The sequence below is a fragment of the Chiloscyllium plagiosum genome, unplaced genomic scaffold, assembly GCF_037043375.1.
Source record: "Chiloscyllium plagiosum isolate Xiang-an unplaced genomic scaffold, Cpla_swu_hap1 HiC_scaffold_25, whole genome shotgun sequence".
Taxonomy (NCBI): domain Eukaryota; kingdom Metazoa; phylum Chordata; class Chondrichthyes; order Orectolobiformes; family Hemiscylliidae; genus Chiloscyllium; species Chiloscyllium plagiosum.
Genome location: NW_028270163.1, coordinates 527,957 through 547,449, shown reverse-complemented (window position 1 = coordinate 547,449; position 19,493 = coordinate 527,957). Strand labels below are relative to the sequence as shown.

The window sequence follows — 19,493 nt, the reverse complement described above, 5'->3', positions numbered from 1 at the left end:
AGTCAGTGTGATGGGTTGAAGTATCTATTTTAATGCAAGTAGTATCAGGAATAAGGGTGACGAACTTACAGCATGGATTTTACATGGAGCTACAGTGCTGTGGCCATTTCGGAGACTTGGATATCACAGGGGCAGGAATGGTTATTGGATATTCCAGGGTTTAGATGTTTCAAAAGGAATAGGGAGGGAGGTAAGAGAGGTGAGGGAGTGTCATTGCTAATCAGGGATAGTATAACATCTGCAGAAAGGGAGGTCGTCGAGAAGCGTTTGTCTACAGAGTCAGTATGGATGGATGTCAGAAACAGGAAAGGAGCGGTCACTTTATTCGGAGTTTTCTATGGACCCCCAATAGCAACGGAGGAACAGATTGGGAGGCAGATCTTGGAAAGGTGCAGAAGTAACAGGGTTGTGGTCATGCATGACTTCAACTTCCCTAATTTGGAACCTCCTTAGTGCAAATAGTCTGGACACACAATATCTGATTTTGTCAGGTGTGTCCAGGAAGGATTCCTTACTCAATATGGAGAGAGGCTAAAGTGATGACTGCAGATGCTGGAAATTCCTGATGAAGGGCTTTTGCCTGAAACATCGATTCTCCTGCTCCTCAGCTGCTGCCTGACCTGATGTGCTCAATAAGTAGATAGGCCAATGAGAGGGGAGGCCATATTGGATTTGGTGCTTGGCAAAGAACCAGGTCAAGTGTCAGATCTCTCGGTGGGAGTACATTTCTCTGATAGCGATCACAACTCTCTGACCTTGACTATGGTCAAGGAGAGGGACAAGAGCAGACGGTATTGGAAAGTATTTAATTGGGGGAGGGGGAATTACAATGCTGTTAGGAGCATAACCTGGGAGCAGATGTTCTCAGGGAAATGCATGACAGAAATGTGGAGGCTGTTTAGGGAGCACTTGCTGGGAGTGCTAGATAGGTTTGTCACACTGAGTCAAGGAAGGGATGGCAAGGTGAATGTACCTTGAATGACAAGAGATGTGGAACATCTAGTCAAGAGCAAGAAGGAAGCTTACTTAAGGTTGAGGAAGCAAGGATCAGACAGGATTCTAGAGGGTTACAAGGTAGCCAGGAAGGAACTGAAGAATGGAGTTAGGAGAGATAGAAGGGACCGTGAAAAAGCCTTGGCTGGTAGGATTAAGGAAAATCCTAACACGTTCTACACTTACATGAGGAACAAGAGGATGACCAGAGTGAGGATAGGGCCAATCAGGGACAACGGAGGGAACTTGTGCCTGGACTCGGAAAAGATGGGGAGGTCCTCAATGAATACTTTGCTTCAGTATTCGCTAGTGAGAGAGACCTTGTCATTTGTGAGAATAGCGTGAAACAGGCTGATACACTCAGACAGGTTTATGTTAAGAAGAAGGATGTGCTGGAAATTTTGAAAAACATGAGGATAGACAGGATATACCCTAGATTACTACAGTAAGTGAGGGAAAAAATTGCTGTGCCTTTGGCAATGATCTTTGCATCCTCGCTGTCCACTGGAGTAGTACCAGATGATTGGTGGGTGGCAAATGTTATTCCCTTATTCAAGAAATGGAGTAGAGATAATCTTGGGAATTACAGTCAGTCTTACGTCAGTGGTGGGCAAATTATTGGAGAGGATTCTGAGAGACAGGATTTATGATTATTTGGAAAAGCATATTTTGATTAGAGGTAGTCAGCATGGCTTTGTGAGGGGCAGGTTATGCCTCACAAGCCTTACTGAATTCTTTGAGAATGTTACAAAACACATTGATGAAGATAGAGCAGTGGATGTAGTGTACATGGATTTTAGCAAGGTGTTTGATAAGGTTACCTATAGTAGGCTCATTCAGATGGTAAGAAGGCAGGGAAACTTGACTGTCTGGATACAGAATTGGCTGGCCCATAGAAGACTGATGGTGGTAATAGGACAAAAGTATTCAGCCTGGAGCTCGGTGACCAGTGGTGTTCCGGAGGAACCTCTGCTTTTTGTGATCTTTATAATTGATTTGGATAAGGAAGTAGAAGGGTGGCTTAGTAAATTTGCCAATGACACAAAGGTCGGTGGAGTGGCAGATAGTGTGGAGGGCTGTTGTAGGTTGCAGAGCTGGGCTGAGAAGTGGCAGATGGAGTTCAACCTGGAAAAGTGTGAAGTGGTTCCTTTTTGATGGTCGAATTTGAATGCAAATTACAGGGTTAAAAGCAATATTCTTCGCAGTGTGGAGGAAAAGAGGGATTTTGGGGCTCTACGTCCATGGATCCTTCAAAGTTGCCACCCAAGTTGATACAGTTGCTAAAAAGGCATATGGTCTGTTGGCTTTCATTAGCAGGGGTATTGAGTTTTAGGGCCACAAGGTTATGCTGCAGCTCTATAAAACCCTGGTTAGACCACACTTGGAATATTGTGTTCAGGTCTGGTCACCTCATTATAGGAAAGATATGGAACTTTTGGAGAGGGTGCAGAGGAGATTTACCAGGATGCTGCCTGGACTGGAGGGCATGTCTTATGAAGAAAGGTTGAAGGAGTTAGGGCTTTTCTTATCGGAGCGAAGAAGGATGAGAGGTGACTTGATAGAAGTATATAAGATGATGAGAGGCGTAGATAGAGTGGATAGCCAGAAACATTTTCCCAAGGCGGAAATGATGGGGGACATGATTTTTAGGTGATTGGAAGAAGGTTTGGAGGAGATGTCAGAGGTAGGTTCTTTACACAGAGTGTGGTGAGTGCATGGAATCCACTACCAGCAGTGGTAGTAGAGTCAGATTCATTAGGGACAATTAAGTGACTCTTGGATAGGCACATGGATGATAAAAATGTAGGGTATGTAGGTTAATTTGTCAGATAAAAGGTTGGCACAATATCGAGGGCTAAAGAGCCTTTACTGTGCTATACTGTTCTATGTCCTATGAACGTTACTTGCCGAAGCTTAAGCCTGAATAATGTATAGTTCTAATTGCATTTGAACATGGACTACTTCAGTATCTGAGGATACTGAGGATTTGTAAATGGTGCTAAACATTGTGCAATCTTTGACAAATACCCCCACTTCTGACTGTACAATGGACGGAAGGTCATTGATGAAGCAGCTGAAGCTGGTTCATCCTCAGACATGACCCAAAAGAGCTCATGCTGAGATGCCCTGGAGCTAAGATGACTGATATCTAATAGCCACAACAGTTTTTTTCCTTACTTTTGCAAATTGGTTGTGTATTAGAGAAATGAGAATTGTATCATTAGATGTACTTTAGGATTTGAGAAGATACTGGAAACAATTTTCTTTTGAAGAGGCTTTATTGGAATAACCTGCTGGATATACAACCTGAAAGTATTTTGGAAACAGATTGGTAATAATTTTCAAAGAAGACATAGATTCATATTTTAAGGGGGAGAAAAACTGTACTAAGTCATCCCCTAGATTGAATTTCCCAGGGCACTTTCATATGTCTTCCAGCCATCTCATATCTTCAGCACTGGTTTCCATTAGGTACAGCAATCATTTTCCTTAGTACCAGTTAACCTTGAATTGAATTCCCAATACTTTATCTGAGTAATGAATTTATCTATCCAGTCATATTTCAACAACAGCATCTTGCTTGTTAATACTTCATAAATTATTATTTTTGAAGCTCTGGACTCTAATTTAACTGCAAGTTTCTCTCAGTTAACTCCATCAAACGTATCACTTTCCTAAAACTACCTATGTCATTGATGCTTATGTGAACCACAATCATTGGAACATCATACTCTTCTCCAGACAGAAGGAATGTCTCAAACCTGAGCATAAAATGCAGCACAGCTAACTTGCTCTCACAAGCAGAGAGATGTCCACCTGTTGTGAGAAAAACTTTCTTATGTCTGTCTTAAATGGGTGACTCATTACTCTTAGGAGGTGACACCTTGGTTTAGTCTCTTCCAGAAGATAAAACTTCCTCTCCACATCCACACTATCAACCTGCAAATTTCTCCCATAGAAAGTAGTTGAGGACAAAACATTGACTGTTTTCAAGGAGGAGTGAGATATAGTTCCTAGAGCTAAAAGGATCAATTGAAATCAGGAGAATAGATTACTGAACTGGATGAGCAGCCGTGATCAAGTTGAATGACAGAGAAGGCTTGATGGATCGAACAACCTACACCTGCTCCCCTTAGCCATATACAGAGGAACCTCGATTATCCAAACGAGATGGGCAGGCACTATTTCACTCAGGCATTTGAGTATTTGGTTAATCGATTCAATGCTTTTTCTCGGAGGCTCGGAGTTTTCTATTAAGTCTACTCCCCGTTCAGGAGATAAGGCAGCAGCACAGCACCCCAAACCCCGTCCAAACCCACCCGCACCCCCCAAACACTGACCAACCCCCAAATCCCATCCAACCCCGCCCCCCGCCCACCCCTAACAAACACCGCCCCCCCCGCCCAACACTGCCTCCCCACCTGCCCCAAAAACCCCGTCTAACACCGCCCCCCCACCCAGCCCCAAACCCTGTCCAACACCACTCCCCGCCTGCCCCCCAAACATCACCCCCGCCCACCCCCAGCCCCTCTCTGGGCAGCCAGACTGGAAACAAACAACAAGAGAGATGCTGCTGCTACTGCCTTTTGGGGGGGGGGGGGTCAGTCTCCAAATAGCGAGCGCATGCGCACATGCACTCACACATACCCACACCCACACACTGTTTTACAGCAACCTTTTGACAGGACAATGTTGGAGAGATTACCTGGGGAAGGGGGGCGCGCGGTTTAGGGTACACACTTGTGTAGAACTCCAGGAAAAGTGTGGGAAGAGAGAGAGAGGGAGAGAGGTCAGTCACTTAGAGATGGTGCCTGCGCTCCCATCAGTCCAGGACTGTTCTCGGCAGTACTTTTAATCACTGTAAACAAAAGACGTGATCAGTGTTGGAAACACGTCTTTGATGCAATGCTTCTGTCGGGACCTCGTGATCTCCTTTGCACAATCTGGTTTTCGGATCAAATGATATTCGGATAATCTAGGTTCCCCTGTATTTTCTAACAGAAGGAGAAGTAAACTATAGGCCAGTTAGCGGAAAGTCTGTAATTTAGAAAATGCTAGAGTCCATTCAAAAAGAAATAGTAGGACAGTTGGAAAATCTTAAAATAATCAAACAAAAAAGCCAGCTGGAATCAATTACAAGATTTCTCCAGCAATTACAGAAACTTAGAAAAAAGTTATCAAATGCTTCCAACTGAATGAAATCATCTAAAAATCCTATCACCGCACAGCCAGTTATCCCAGATTTGCAAAGTTTTGGGGTGAGGGTGCACATTATTGAAAATAAAAAGTCTGAAATGCTCATAACACAGAACAAAATGGCAGCATGTCAAACTGAGAAGGGTTGTACAGGATATTGGTGAAGCCATATTGGTGAAGCCACTTTTGGAGTCCTGTGTACAGTTCTGGCTGCCCTGCTATAGGCAGAATATTCTTAAATTCGAGAGGATGCAGAAAAGATTTACAAGGATGTTGCTGGGACTGGAGTTATAAAGAGAGGCTGGGACTTTATTCACTGCAATGTAGATGGTTGAGGGGTGACCTTATAGAGGTTTATAAAATCACAAGGGACGTAGATAAGATCTTTTCCCTATGGTAAGAGATATTGAAGCAGGAGGATGAGAATTCAGTTGTTCTGGTCCCTGTTCGGACAAACAACATATGCAAGGCTAGGAAGGACTAACTGTTTGGGGATTATCAAGCAATAGGAAAGAAATTAAGGAACAGGTCTGAAAGGGTCATAATCTCCTGATTACGGTCTGAGCCACATGCAAATTGGCTTCGGGACAAGAAAATCAAGAAAGTAAACTCGTGGTTTAAAGAGTGGTATGAGAACGAAAGTTCCATTTCATGGGGTATTGGCATCAGCTTTGGAATTGGGAGGGATCTGTACCAATAGAATGGTCTCCAATGAACCAATCTGGAACCAATGCTCTCGCGAAAAGGATAAACAGTGTGGTCACTAGCACTTTAAACTAGCCATAGAGTGATAGAGTCAAGGAAAGGGTAAAACAGCAGGAAGTATAATGGTAAATAGAAAGGAAAGAAGCAGGTTAACGTGTGCTGGAGGGTTTAGATTAGATTAGATTAGATTACTTACAGTGTGGAAACAGGCCCTTCGGCCCAACAAGTCCACACTGCCCCACCGAAGCGCAACCCACCCATGCCCCTACATTTACCCCTTACCTAACACTATGGGCAATTTCGCATGGCCAATTCACCTGACCTGCACATCTTTGGACTGTGGGAGGAAACCGGAGCACCCGTGACGCAGACACGGGGAGAACATGCAAACTCCACACAGTCAGTAGCCTGAGGCAGGAATTGAACCCGGGTCTCTGGCGCTGTGAGGCAGCAGTGCTAACCACTGTGCCACCGTGCCGTCCACATGTTTAACTACATAGCAGATTATGAAGGAAGTTAAAAGGAAGAATCACTCAGGAGATATTATTAATGACATGTTAGAATTCAAAAAGCGGGTGTAAAAATTAGCATAAAGGCACTTTATCTGAATGTTCGCAGCATTCAAAATAAGGTAGATGAGCTAACGGCACAAATCATGAATGAGTATGATTTAGTAGCCATTACGGAGATATGGTTGCAGGATGGTCATGACTGGGAGTTAAATATCCAAGGGTATCAGGCTATTCAGAAGGACGGACAGGAGTGTAAGGGATGTGGTATAGTTCTGGTATTTAGGGATGACATCAGGGCATTGGTGAGAGATGATATAGGTTCTGTGGAGAATAAGGTTGAATCTATTGGGGTGGAAATTAGAAATTCTAAGAACAAGTCACTGAGAGGCTAGTCTATAGGCCACCAAATAATAACATCACATTGGAACAAGCAATGAACAAAGAAATGACTAATGCCTCTAAAAACGGTACAGCAATTGTCAAAGGGGATTTTAATCAACATGCAAATTGGTCAAAACAGGTCGGTCAGGGTAGCTTGGAGGAGGAGTTCATTGAATGTATCTGCAATAGTTTTCTTGAAATGCATGTAATGGAACTGACAAGGGAGCAAGCTATCCTAGATCAGGTCCTGTGTAATGAGACAGGAATAATTAATGATCTCGTAGTAAGGGATCCTCTTGGAAGGAGCGAATATAGATGGAAAGAGAGAAGATAAAATCCGATACCAGGGTCCTGTGCTTAAAAAAGGAGACGATAACAAGATAGGGGAGGAGTTGGTTAAAATAGACTGGAAGCAAAGACTTTATAGTGGGACAGTTGACAAACAGCAGAGGACTTCCAAAGCAATTTTTCAAAGTGCTCAGCAAAAGTATATACCAGTGTAAAGGAAGGACTGTAGGACAAAGGGTAATCTGCCATAGATGTGTAAAGAAATAAGACAGGCTATCAAATTGAAAGAGAAGGCATACAAAGTGGCAAAGACTAGTGGGAAATTAGAAGATTGGGAAAACTTTTAAGGTCAACAGAAAGCCACAAAAAAGGTATGATGAAAAAATAGATTATGTGAGTAAACTAGCTCAGAATATGAAGACAGATAACAAAAGTTTCTACAAATAGATAAAACAAAAAAGTATGGCTAAGAAAAACATTGGTCCTTTAGAGGATGAGAAGGGAGATTTAGAATGGGATATGAGGAAATGGACAGGGCATTGAACAGATATTTGTGTCGGTCTTCACAGTGGAGGACACTAATAACATGCCAGTAACTGACAAGGAGACTAAGGCAGGTGACAACCACCTGATGAAGGAGCAGTGCTCTGAAAGCTTGTGCTTCCAAATAAACCTGTTGGGTGATGTTTAAGGTAGGTGAGGACCTAGAAACGACCATTATCACAAAAGAGGTTGTGAAAGCTAATGGAGCTAAAGGTAGACAAGTTTCATGGTTCTGATGGAATGCATCCCAGGTTACTATAAGAGATAGAGGGAGAAATAACAAATCCCCTTGTGTTAATTTTCCAAAATTCAGTGGATTCTAGGGCAGTTCCAGCAGTGTGGAACTGTTTAAAAAAGGGGGTAGTCAAAAGATGGAGAATTGTAGACCAGTTAGATTAACTTCTGTAGTGGGGAAAATGCTAAAATCTATTCTCAAGGAAGAAATAGCAAGAACCCGAAATGTAGATGGAAATTGTCCCATTCGACATCACAGCATGGGTTCATGAAAGGCAGGTCAGCCTTAACTAATTTACTGGAATTCCATGAAGACATTACAAACCTGGTGGACAACAAAGACTCAGTAGATGGGACATATCTAGATTTACAAAAGGCATTAGACAAGGTGCTGCACAAAAGGCTGCTGCATAAGTTAAAGATGGAATTATGGATAATGTTTTAACATGGATAGAGGACTGGTTAAATAACAAGAAGCAAAGAGTGGGGATAAATTTCCAGCTTTTCTGGCTGGCGACCAGTGGATTGTGTTGTGCCTCAAGAATCAGTGTTGGGACTGCAATTATTCACAATTTACATGGATGATTTGGAGTTGGGGACCACGTGTAGTGTGTCAAAGTTTGCAGATTACATTAAGACGAGTGGTAAAGTATGCAGAGCAAGATTGATAGTTTAAGTGAGCGGGCAAAGGTCTGACAGATGACGTACAATGTTAATAAATGTGAAGTCATCCATTTTGGTAAGAATAACAGTAAAAAGTACTATTATTTGATTGGTAAAAAAATTGAAACATGTTGCTGTGCAGAGACACCTGGCTGTCCTTGTGTGTGAATCACAAAAGGTTAGTCAGCAGGTAATTAAGAAGACAAATGGAATTTTGTCCTTCTTTGCTAAAGGGGCTGAGTTTAAAAGCAGGGAGGAGGTTATGTTGCAGCTGTATAGGGTGCTGGTGAGACCACACCTGGAGTACTGCGTGCAGTCTTAGTCTCCTTACTTGAGAAAAGGATGTACTAGCACTGCAGGAGAGGCAGAGGAGGTTCACTAGGTTGATTCCGGTGTTGAGGGGGTTGGTTTATAAGGAAAAACTGAGTAAACTGGGATTACATTCATTTAGAAGAATGAGGAGGGATCTTATAGAAATATAACAAATTATGAAGGGAATAGATAGTTTAGAAGTAGAGAGAATGTTTCCAATGGTGGGTGAAACTAGAATAAGAGAGCATGGACTCAAAATTGGGCAGAGCAGATTTAGAACTGAGTTGAGGAGGAACTTCTTCACTCGGAGGGTTGTGAATCTATGGAATTCCTTTCCTAGTGAAGTAGTTGAATGTTTTTAAAGCTAAGATAGATAATTTTTTTAACAGTAATGAATCAAGGGTTGTGGTGAGAGGGCAGATAAGTGGAGCTGAGGCCACAAAAAGATCAGTGATGATCTTACTGAACAGCAGGAAGGGCTCGAAGGGCCAGATGGCCTACTCATGCTCCTGGTTCTTATGTTTTTATATTCAAAACTAGAGGGCATATTTTTAGGTGAGAGGAGAAAGATTTTAAAAGGACCTGAGACTTTGCCCACAGAGGGTGGTTCACCTGTGAAATAAACTGCCAGAGTTATTAGTACAATTACAACATTTACTAGACATTTGGACAGGTACATCATCAGCAAAGCCTGAGAGAGATATGGGCCAAATGTAGGCAAGTGGTCCTAGTTTAATTTGGGAAATAGGGCTGGAACGATGAGTTGGGCCACAAGATCTGTTTCCATGCTGTACAGCTCTATGATTCAACATGATTGTGAAAGTTTGACAAATTTGCTAGAGTCCTTTGAGGATATAACAAGCACAGCTGATAAAGGGGAACCAGTAGACACAGGACTTCCAAAAGCCAGATGTCACATAAAAGATTTTGCATAATGTAGGAGCACAAGGTATTAGGAATAATATATTAGCAAGGATTGAAGATTGGTTAGCATCCAAAATGTCAAAAGTTTGGAATTATTTTTTCTTCCCCAGATTGGAAGGGCAAAACTAGTACAGTGTCATAAGTAATAGTCCTAGAACCTCAATTTCTACCTATACCAACAACTTGGGATGGGGGTTGAGCAGAGTATCATGCATCCAAATTTTTTGATGATAGAAAATAAGTGAGAGGGCATGGTCTGATGAGTACATAAGTTATCTACAAAGGAATAAGATAGGTTGAGTGAATGGGCAAATTCTTGGCAAACAAGTTTAAACTGAGGTCATGACTTTGGCAGTGATATCAAAAGACAGATAATAATTTAAATAGAAAGCGACTCCAAGCCATGATCTTGTTAATTGCAATGACAGGCTTAAGGAGCTGATTGGCACGCGCCTGCTCCTATTTTCTATGTTCTTCTGATTACTATAGCACTTCTGTTGCATATTTCACTAAATTCCTATTTAATGCCATATCCAACTGTATTACAACTGTTCAGAGGCCCACAGAGAACTCTCACTGACATTATTACCCTTAGTGCTTCTTAGTTCCACACAGTTAGATTACACACCTGGATTTCCTACACCAATAATCTTTTCTCACTCTTGTATTTCACAAACATCACCACCTCACCTGCTTTTACATTTTGTTTGTCCTTCCTAAAGACTGAATACCCCTGGATGTTCAGTACCTAGCCTTGATCACTCTGTAGCCATGTCTCTATAATCACAATCACATTTGTATCAGTTTACAAGTAAATGTTCATTTGTCTACCTTGCTGCAAAGGCTCCATGCATTCAGATATAATATCTTTAGACTCAGAATCCCTACAATGTGGAAAACTGTTAAACTTTTCTTTTGTATGCCAGCTTTCTTTTTACTACTAACCCTTTTCTGTCTTCCAATTTTGCTTTCTACTTTTTCATCTTTCATTTCCACATTTATTTCTATCATTCATCTCCCTGCTGAAGTTCCTATGCCCTGTCATTAATTAACATAGACCACAAAAATCATGTGAACCAAAATGGAGTCCTGTGGAACACCACTGGAAATCACTCTCAAAGTCTCAGACCAATTCAGCCCATTAATACCATTTGCAAAAATATTTAATTATTTACTCATTATTTCCTGACAGCCAATTTTGGATCCAATTCACCACACTCCTATGGGCTTTAATTCATAAGTCATCCATGTCAATTGCCTTATTAAAACCCATGTAAACAACATCCCCATCACTTCCCTCATCAATCCTCCCTGCAACTTCATCAAACGATTCAACTAATAAAGTACAATCTTCTCCAAAACTACACTGACTATCCTTGAATAATCCATGCAGTTACAACAGCTAATAACTCAATATTGATTATCATAATTTGCCCAAAACCTTTGCCAATCACCTCATCTACAACCCTCGTGATTTAATAAACCTCAACCTCCTGATAGGCCAAATTACAGATCAATCCCTTGTACCTTGCAATCCTCATCTGTATCTAGTGAGGATTGGAAAATGATCCTCAATTAAGAACAGAAATCCAGATCTTGCCTTCACACAGTGCTTATTTTAACCAATTTTTCACACTCCTCTCCAACTAAAATGTCTGCTTCACCCCCTCTCCTTTGTAAAAACAGAGGTAAAATACTCATTAAGAACCCTGCCCACATCCTCTGCACACACCCACAGTTATCCTATATATCAGGTTGTAGGTTTGCTCGCTGAGCTGGCAGTTGTTTTCAGATGTTTTGTCACCATGCTAGGTAACATCCTCAGTGAGCCTCCGAGGAAGTACTGGTGTTCTCTCCTGCTTTCTATGTGTGTGTCTTGGTCTCTTAAGGCGGGTGATATAATTTCCTTTTCCTCAGAGGTTGGTGAATGGAGTCCAAATCAATGTGTTCCTTATTGGAGTTCTGGTTTGAATGCCGGCCTTTCTGAATTCCCATGCGTGTCTCTGTTTAGCCTGTCCTATGATGGATGCATTGTCCCAGTCAAAGTGGTGTCCTTCTTTGCCTGTATGTAAGGATACTAGTGACATGGTGGCTAGTTGGTGTCCATGTATCCTGGTGGCTAGTTTTCTGCCTGTCTGTCCGATGTAGTGTTTATTACAGCCTTCGCATGCTATGTTGCAAATGACATTCATTTTGCTGGTTGTTGATATAGGATCCTTCAGGTTCATCAATAGCTGTTTCAATGTGGTAGGTTTATAAGCTACCATGATGCCAAGGGGTCGGACTAGTCTGGTAGTCATCTCCAAGATATCTTTGATGTATAGTAATGTGGCCAGAGTTTCTGGGCATGCTGTGTCTACTTGTTTGGGTTTGTTGTTTAAGAATTGCCGGACTGTGTTTATCAGGTACCCGTTCATCTTGAATATGCTGTATAGGTACTTTTCTGCTGCTGCTTGTAGTTTCTGGGTACTGCAGTGTGTTGTGGCCCGTTTAAACAATGTCCTCATGCCGCTCCATTTGTGGGTGTTGGGATGATTGCTTCTGTAGTCAAGTATCTGTTCTGTGTATGTTGCTTTCCTATAGACCCTGGCCTGCACTTCCCCATTAATATTCATTTCACTGTGACATCCAGGAAGGGGAGTCTGTTGTTATTCTCCTCCTCTTTTGAACAATTTGTGCCAGTAAGGACGTTGTTGATGATGTTGTAGGTTTCCTCTAATTTGTTCCATTTTGTGATGACAAAGGTGTCATCCACATAGCGGCGAAAGTTTGGGTTGGATCACGGGGAGGGCTGTTCATTTGAGTCTCTGCATTACTGCTTCTGCTAAGAAGCCTGATATTGGTGATCCCATGGGTGTTCCATTGATTCGTTTGTTGGTTTTGTCATTGAAGGTGAAGTGGGTAGTGAGGCACAGATCTACTAGCTTGAGGATGTTGTCCTTCCTGATGAAGTTGGTGCTGTCTGGTGTTTGTGTCCTTGGTTTGCTTAGTAGTGCAGTCCAGGCCGATGTTAATTGATGTGAATAGGGCCGTTACATCAAAGGAGACCATTATTTTGTCCTCTTCTCCCTGTGTCTTTGATGATCAGGAATTCTTGGGTGTAGTGGATGGATCGGCATGAGTCTTCTACTAGTTTTTCAGTGGAGTTCCTTTGCTAGTCTGTGTGTCAGTGTGCCAAGGAGTGAGACTATGGGTCTGAGGGTGGCCTCTGGTTTGTGTACCTTGGGTAATCTGTAGAAGCAGGGTATGTTGAACCATCAGGTTTCATTTTTTGGAGATCCGTCTTGTTAATTTGGCCTGATTTATTAAGTTTCTTCAATGTAGTTGTGGTATAGTCACCAGGATACACAAATACCAACTAGCTACCAAAAGACACGCTCCACTATCTCTAGTATCCTTACACAAAGACAAAGAAGTACACCACTTCAACTGGGACAACACATCCATCTTAGGACAGACTAAACAGAGACACACATGGGACTTCCTAGAAGCCTGACATTCAAACCGGAACTCCATCAATAAACACGTCGATTTGGACCCCATTTACCAACCTCTGAGGAAAAGAATTGGAAATGATAACACCGCCTGAAGAGACCAAGATACATAAACAGAAAGTGGAACAGAACACCAGCACTTCAACGGAGACTCACTGATGATGTTACCTAGCATTGTGACAAAACATTTGAAAACAAACCTGCCAGCTCAGCGAACGAACTTACAACCTGAACCTCAACCAGAGCTACAAATCTTCTCAAAAATCGCAAATTATCCTATATATCTCTGATATGCCCAATTCTTTTATTTTGATGTTATGATAAAAAATCTCTGCATTATCTTTAATTTCACCATCCAATATTTTGTCATATCCGCCCTTTGCTTTCCTAATTTCTTTTCTCACTTCAACCCTGTACTTTCTATACTCCTGTAAGCTTCCTAAAGTATTACTTTCTTATGTGATTGTCATAAGCTCTATTTGTTCTGCTTTATCCTCTTCTGTATACTTCTGAATAATCAGGGGCTTTGGTATGGGAGTATTACCCATTTCTTTTTTGGAGAGATGTCTGTCAATTATTTTAAATCTGTACCCTCTTGTTCTCAAACCTTCCACCAATGACAGTTTCTCCCTGCCCATTCTGAGCAGACATATGGATTTTGAACATCTCTAATAAGTTTCCATTTAAACTTCTGTTTTCCAAAAAAAACTGTCCCAACTTCTCCTATCTATTTTCCCCAGTTCTAGAAATACACTCGAATTGCACACAGCTACTTACCCAGTGAAAGTTGCATCTTTAACCCATCGATTCCCATACCAACCCCGTCCTCACCAGCCTCCCTTAATATCTCTTGACTCACAAGCATAAAAATCAATTTAATTCAATCCTTGCCTGACAACATTCCATCAAGGAGAAAGTGAGGACTGCAGATGCTGGAGATCAGAGCTGAAAATGTGTTGCTGGAAAAGCGCAGCAGGTCAGGCAGCATCCAAGGAACAGGAGAATCGACGTTTCGGGCATAAGCCCTTCTTCAAGAATGAGGAAAGTGTGTCCAGCAGGCTAAGATAAAAGGTAGAGAGGAGGGACTTGGGGGAGGGGCGTTGGAATTGCGATAGGTGGAAGGAGGTCAAGGTGAGGGTGATAGGCCGGGGTGGGATGGGGGCGGAGAGGTCAGGAAGAAGATTGCAGGTTAGGAAGGCGGTGCTGAGTTTGAGGGATTTGACTGAGACAAGGTGGGGGAAGGGGAAATGAGGAAACTGGAGAAATCTGAGTTCATCCCTTGTGGTTGGAGGGTTCCTAGGCTCCCAGGCAGAAGATGACATGCTCTTCCTCCAACCGTCGTGTTGCCATGGTTTGGCGTTGGAGGAGTCCAAGGACCTGCATGTCCTTGGTGGAGTGGGAGGGGGAGTTGAAGTGTTGGGCTACGGGGTGGTTGGGTTGGTTGGTCTGGGTGTCCCAGAGGTGTTCTCTGAAACGTTCCGCAAGTAGGCGGCCTGTCTCCCCAAAACAGAGGAGGCCACATCGGGTGCAGCAGATGCAATAGATGATGTGTGTGGAGTTGCAGGTGAATTTGTGGCGGATATGGAAGTGTCCCTTGGGGCCTTGGAGGGAAGTAAGGGGGGAGGTGTGGGCGCAAGTTTTGCATTTCTTGCAGTTGGAGGGGAAGGTACCGGGAGTGGACCAACATCCCCATCACCTTAGTAAACCAACACCTTCCACCCCGACCTCAAATTCACCTGGACCGTCTCAGACTCCTCCCTCCCCTTCCTAGACCTTTCCATTTCTATCTCGGGTGACCGAATCGACACAGACATTTACTATAAACCGACTGACCGACCGACTCCCACAGCTACCTAGACTACACCTCCTCCCACCCTGCCCCCTGTAATAACGCCATCCCATATTCCCAATTCCTTCGTCTCTGCTACATCTGCTCCCAGGAGGACCAGTTCCAAAACCATACAACCCAGATGGCCTCCTTCTTCAAGGACCGCAATTTCCCGCCAGACGTAGTCGACGATACCCTCCACCGCATCTCTTCCACTTCCCGCTCCTCTGCCATTAAGCTCCGCCCCTCCAACCGCCATCAGGACAGAACCCCACTGGTCCTCACCTACCACCCCACTAACCTCCATGTACAACATATCATCCGCCGTCATTTCCACCACCTCCAAACGGACCCCACCACCAGGGATATATTTCCCTCCCCTCCCCTATCAGCGTTCCGAAAAGACCACTCCCTCTGTGACTCCCTCGTCAGGTCCACACCCCCCACCAACCCAACCTCCACTCCCGGCACCTTCCCCTGCAACTGCAAGAAATGCAAAACTTGCGCCCACACCTCCCCCCTTACTTCCCTCCAAGGCCCCAAGGGACACTTCCATATCCATCACAAATTCACCTGCACCTCCACACATGTCATCTATTGCATCCGCTGCACCCGATGTGGCCTCCTCTATATTGGGGAGACAGGCCGCCTACTTGCTGAACGTTTCAGAGAACACCTCTGGGACACCCGGACCAACCACCCCGTAGCCCAACACTTCAACTCCCCCTCCCACTCGCAATCCACCAAGGACATGCAGGTCCTTGGACTCCTCCATCGCCAGACCATGGCAACACGACGGTTGGAGGAAGAGCCTCATCGTCTGCCTGGGAACCCTCCAACCACAAGGGATGAACTCAGATTTCTCCAGTTTCCTCATTTCCCTTCCCCCTACCTTGTCTCAGTCAAATCCCTCGAACTCAGCACCGCCTTCCTAACCTGCAATCTTCTTCCTGACCTCTCCGCCCCCATCCCACTCCGGCCTATCGCCCTCACCTTGACCTCCCTCCACCTATCGCAATTCCAACGCCCCTCCCCCAAGTCCCTCCTCTCTACCTTTTATCTTAGCCTGCTGGACACACTTTCCTCACTCCTGAAGAAGGGCTTATGCCCGAAACGTCGATTCTCCTGTTCCTTGGATGCTGCCTGACCTGCTGCGCTTTTCCAGCAACACATTTTTAACACTCCATCAACCCTGACAATAAATTAAACTACTGTAATTGAATGCCCTGCTATCAAAGAACAGAAAATGATATAGCACAGAAATTGGCCCTATCAGCTCATAGGGGTTACATTGACTTGAAATTGCCTGGACGAACCATATGAGTGCTGTCGTTGCACCATGTAACTCACCTCCGAAAGTCTCACTGCTTGTCCACCAACCACAAAACACAAGTAAGGTGGATGATGGAAAACTCCCCAATTACCTCGGTAGTTCAATTCTAACAGGACTCAAGACACTTAACAGCATCAAAGACAAAACAGCTTGCTTGACTGGCAACACATTCACTCCCTCAATCATCGACGCTCAGTGACAGCAATGTGTACCATCAACAAGATGCATGACAGCCCTGCAGAAATTCACTAAGGCTTCAGACAGCACCTTTCAAATCCACTACCCTTATCACCCAAGATGACAAGAGTAGCAATTACATGAAGGCACCACCACTTGCAAGTTCCCCTCCAAGCCACTCAAAGAAATGCATCACCGTTCCTTCATTGTCACCGGGTCTAAATCCTGGACTCCCTCACTAACAGTATTGTGATTGTACCTCCAAAATTTCAACTGCAATAGCTCACCACTTTGATAATGAAAAATAGGTAATAAATGTTGGCCCAGCCAGCCACATGACATACATTAATAAAATAAACCCCACTTTACTTTTACAGCTCTGTGCTCTCACTTTCTGCTCACTAATTCAGGCTTCTCTTTCCTCCACGAGCACATCCTTCATTTTCCATTGAAAGTTAACCCCAGTTTCTGTCGATTTTCAAAAGCAAAGTGACTAATTCTTTAATCCCACTTTCTGCATGGTAAATCTTGTTAATCAAAAAGCTCCAAGTATTTATAGATATCCCACTATCGTTCTTCAACTTCCCTTCTCTTGAACACAAATGTTATCCTTCTGAAAAATCCCACAGCCACTCAAATTCTCCTGCGCTTCTCCCATCTCTGTCTTTTCACTCCAGTTCCTCCTGCTTCATCATTTCCATCCCAACTTTGCCCCTTCAAACTCCATTTATCATGCTTTGCCTATGTTAATGCAGGGAGGAGGGAGGAATAATAAGTCGAGGTGAAGGTTGAGCGAGTTGGGCCAGTGCTCATTAGAATTTCAAAGGATAAACAGCATCTTAAAGGACTTGACAGGATAGAATACAGAGTGGTTGTTTCCACTTTATGGAAGAGACTAGGTCTAGAGGGCATAATCTCAGAATAAGTGGTTGCCCAATTAGGAAAGAGATGATGGGGAATGCCTTCTCTCAGAGCACAGAATACTGTTGAGGCCAAATTATTAAAATAATTGAAGGCAGAGATAGAAAGATTTTTAATCAATTAAGAACTTAAGCAATATGGGCGGATGGCAGGAAAGTGGAGTTAAGGAATCAGATCAGCTGCAATCTCATTGAATGGTGGAACAGACTTGATGGACTGAATGGTGTACTTCTCCTAATGTTATATAATCTTATTTCTCCCAGACCCATTCATTCTCATTGATTGTTATCTCCCTTTTCAGAATCTCTAGTTCATCCTCACAGTTGATGTCAGCCCAGTCTCTCTCTTTCTCTGTTCCTGTTTCAACATTATTTCTTAAGTCCTCTTTCTTTCTCTTCCCTCAGTGCTATTCCTTTCTCCTTGCACTTTCTGCCCTGTCCTGATTCTCTCTCCCTCCATTTATCTCCTCTTCCTCCCAAATCCCTCCATCCGTCCATCCTCTCCCACTTTCTGGGTCACCCTCTCCTCTCTCTCTGTCCCCCCACCGCCTTCCAACACTACCATTCCCCATTACTCCTTCACCCCAAACCCTGATCATCATCTGCACTCCTTGCTCCATCTACCTTTACCAGACACCCCCCCCCCACCCCACACACACACACACTCCCCGCCCTAGCCCACACCCCTGCCCTTCCCTTACCCCATTCCCAATCTTTCCACGTCTCAACCCCCTCCATGACCTTCCATCCTCCCGGCCTTCTCCATCCTCCTTAACGCACCACACTCTTCCTTCTCCCATCCCTGTCCTAACGGTTCCCTTTACCAGACTCCGACCCGCCCCCGGTGCCTCACCTCTGCCTCCTCACTCTCCAGGCCGCTGAAGGTCCACACTGCCAAACTCTGCACCACCAGAATGGCGACTGCAGCGGCCGCGGCCGCCCGGAATCTCCAAGCGACTTTCCGAGGCCTCAACCTGACCACCATCTTCCCCAGGAGCGGGACCGCGCGCAAGCTCGCTCCCGCGGACACACAGCCGACCCGCGGGTGCCCGAGAGCGCGGCCCCGTGCCAATTACCTCACGCCGCCGACTAGAGGGCGCGCACCCCACTGCCTTCCCCTCTCCACAACATGGCGCGCGCTTTGTCTCCCTGTCCTCCCCGGTCCACCCCCCAAGCTAGCCCTGTCACCCACACACCCTGGCCTCCGTGTCCTCAGGCGGAAGTGGGTACTGCAGATGCTGGAGATTAGAGTGGTGCTGGAAAAGCACAGCACGTCAGGAGCAGGGAATTTTCCTGCTCCTGGATGCTGTCTGACTTCTCCCGTCTCTCTCTCTGTTAACCCCTTCCATTCCCCCCTCCCCCCACAATAAAGTTGGCAGCGGATCCTAAAATGAGAGCATAATTCCTCATTAATATCACCAATTAAATAGGGGCCATTGTCAGAGTATAGGCAAAAAGGAATACCAAAGGGGGGAGTAATTTTCTTGAGTAAAATATTTACAACAGTTTTGGCAGTAGCATTGGAAGTGAGGTAAGCTTCAACCCATCTAGAAAAAACATCAACAATGACCAAAACATACTTATAGTGCTGACACCTTTGCAACTCAATGAAGTCAAGCTGAAGGGTTTGGAAGGGCCCTTCAGAGAGGCCTTGGACCACAATAGCTTTTCAGAGTCAGAGGCATCATCCTTTAAGGTAACAACATCTTTAATGGTTGGCATTAATTTGTCAGAGATCGACTCACCCTTGTCAGAACTTTCAGTCTGGCTCATCATTTTAGGCACAATCATAAGATGGCTGCGAGAGGCTTCTTTTGTGGCCTCATCATCAGCACAGCTACCAATGCCAACAGGGGATTGGCCAGTGGTATGGGCAGGACGTTTGATAACAGAAACCTGTGGGATATAGGTAAATTAATGTTACTTCTGCAATTCTGCAATTATAATTGATTATATAAAAGTAAATGAACTCACACCAGTGTGTAATTG

General features: G+C 44.1%; 1 protein-coding gene across 2 annotated transcripts in view; it reads right to left on the bottom strand.

The window, feature by feature from the left end:
* Positions 1 to 18,520, bottom strand: part of xylt2 (xylosyltransferase II) — a 194,538-nt gene extending 176,018 nt beyond the window's left edge. The window contains exon 1 of one of the 2 annotated variants that reach the window (XM_088000364.1): positions 18,358 to 18,520. In XM_088000364.1, the coding sequence (XP_087856490.1) occupies positions 18,358 to 18,489 (132 nt within the window). In that variant the 5' untranslated portion in view covers positions 18,490 to 18,520. The remainder of the gene's footprint in view (positions 1 to 18,357) is intronic. The other variant, XM_043714272.2, reaches the window with a different exon arrangement.
* Between the last annotated feature and the right edge of the window lie 973 nt (positions 18,521 to 19,493).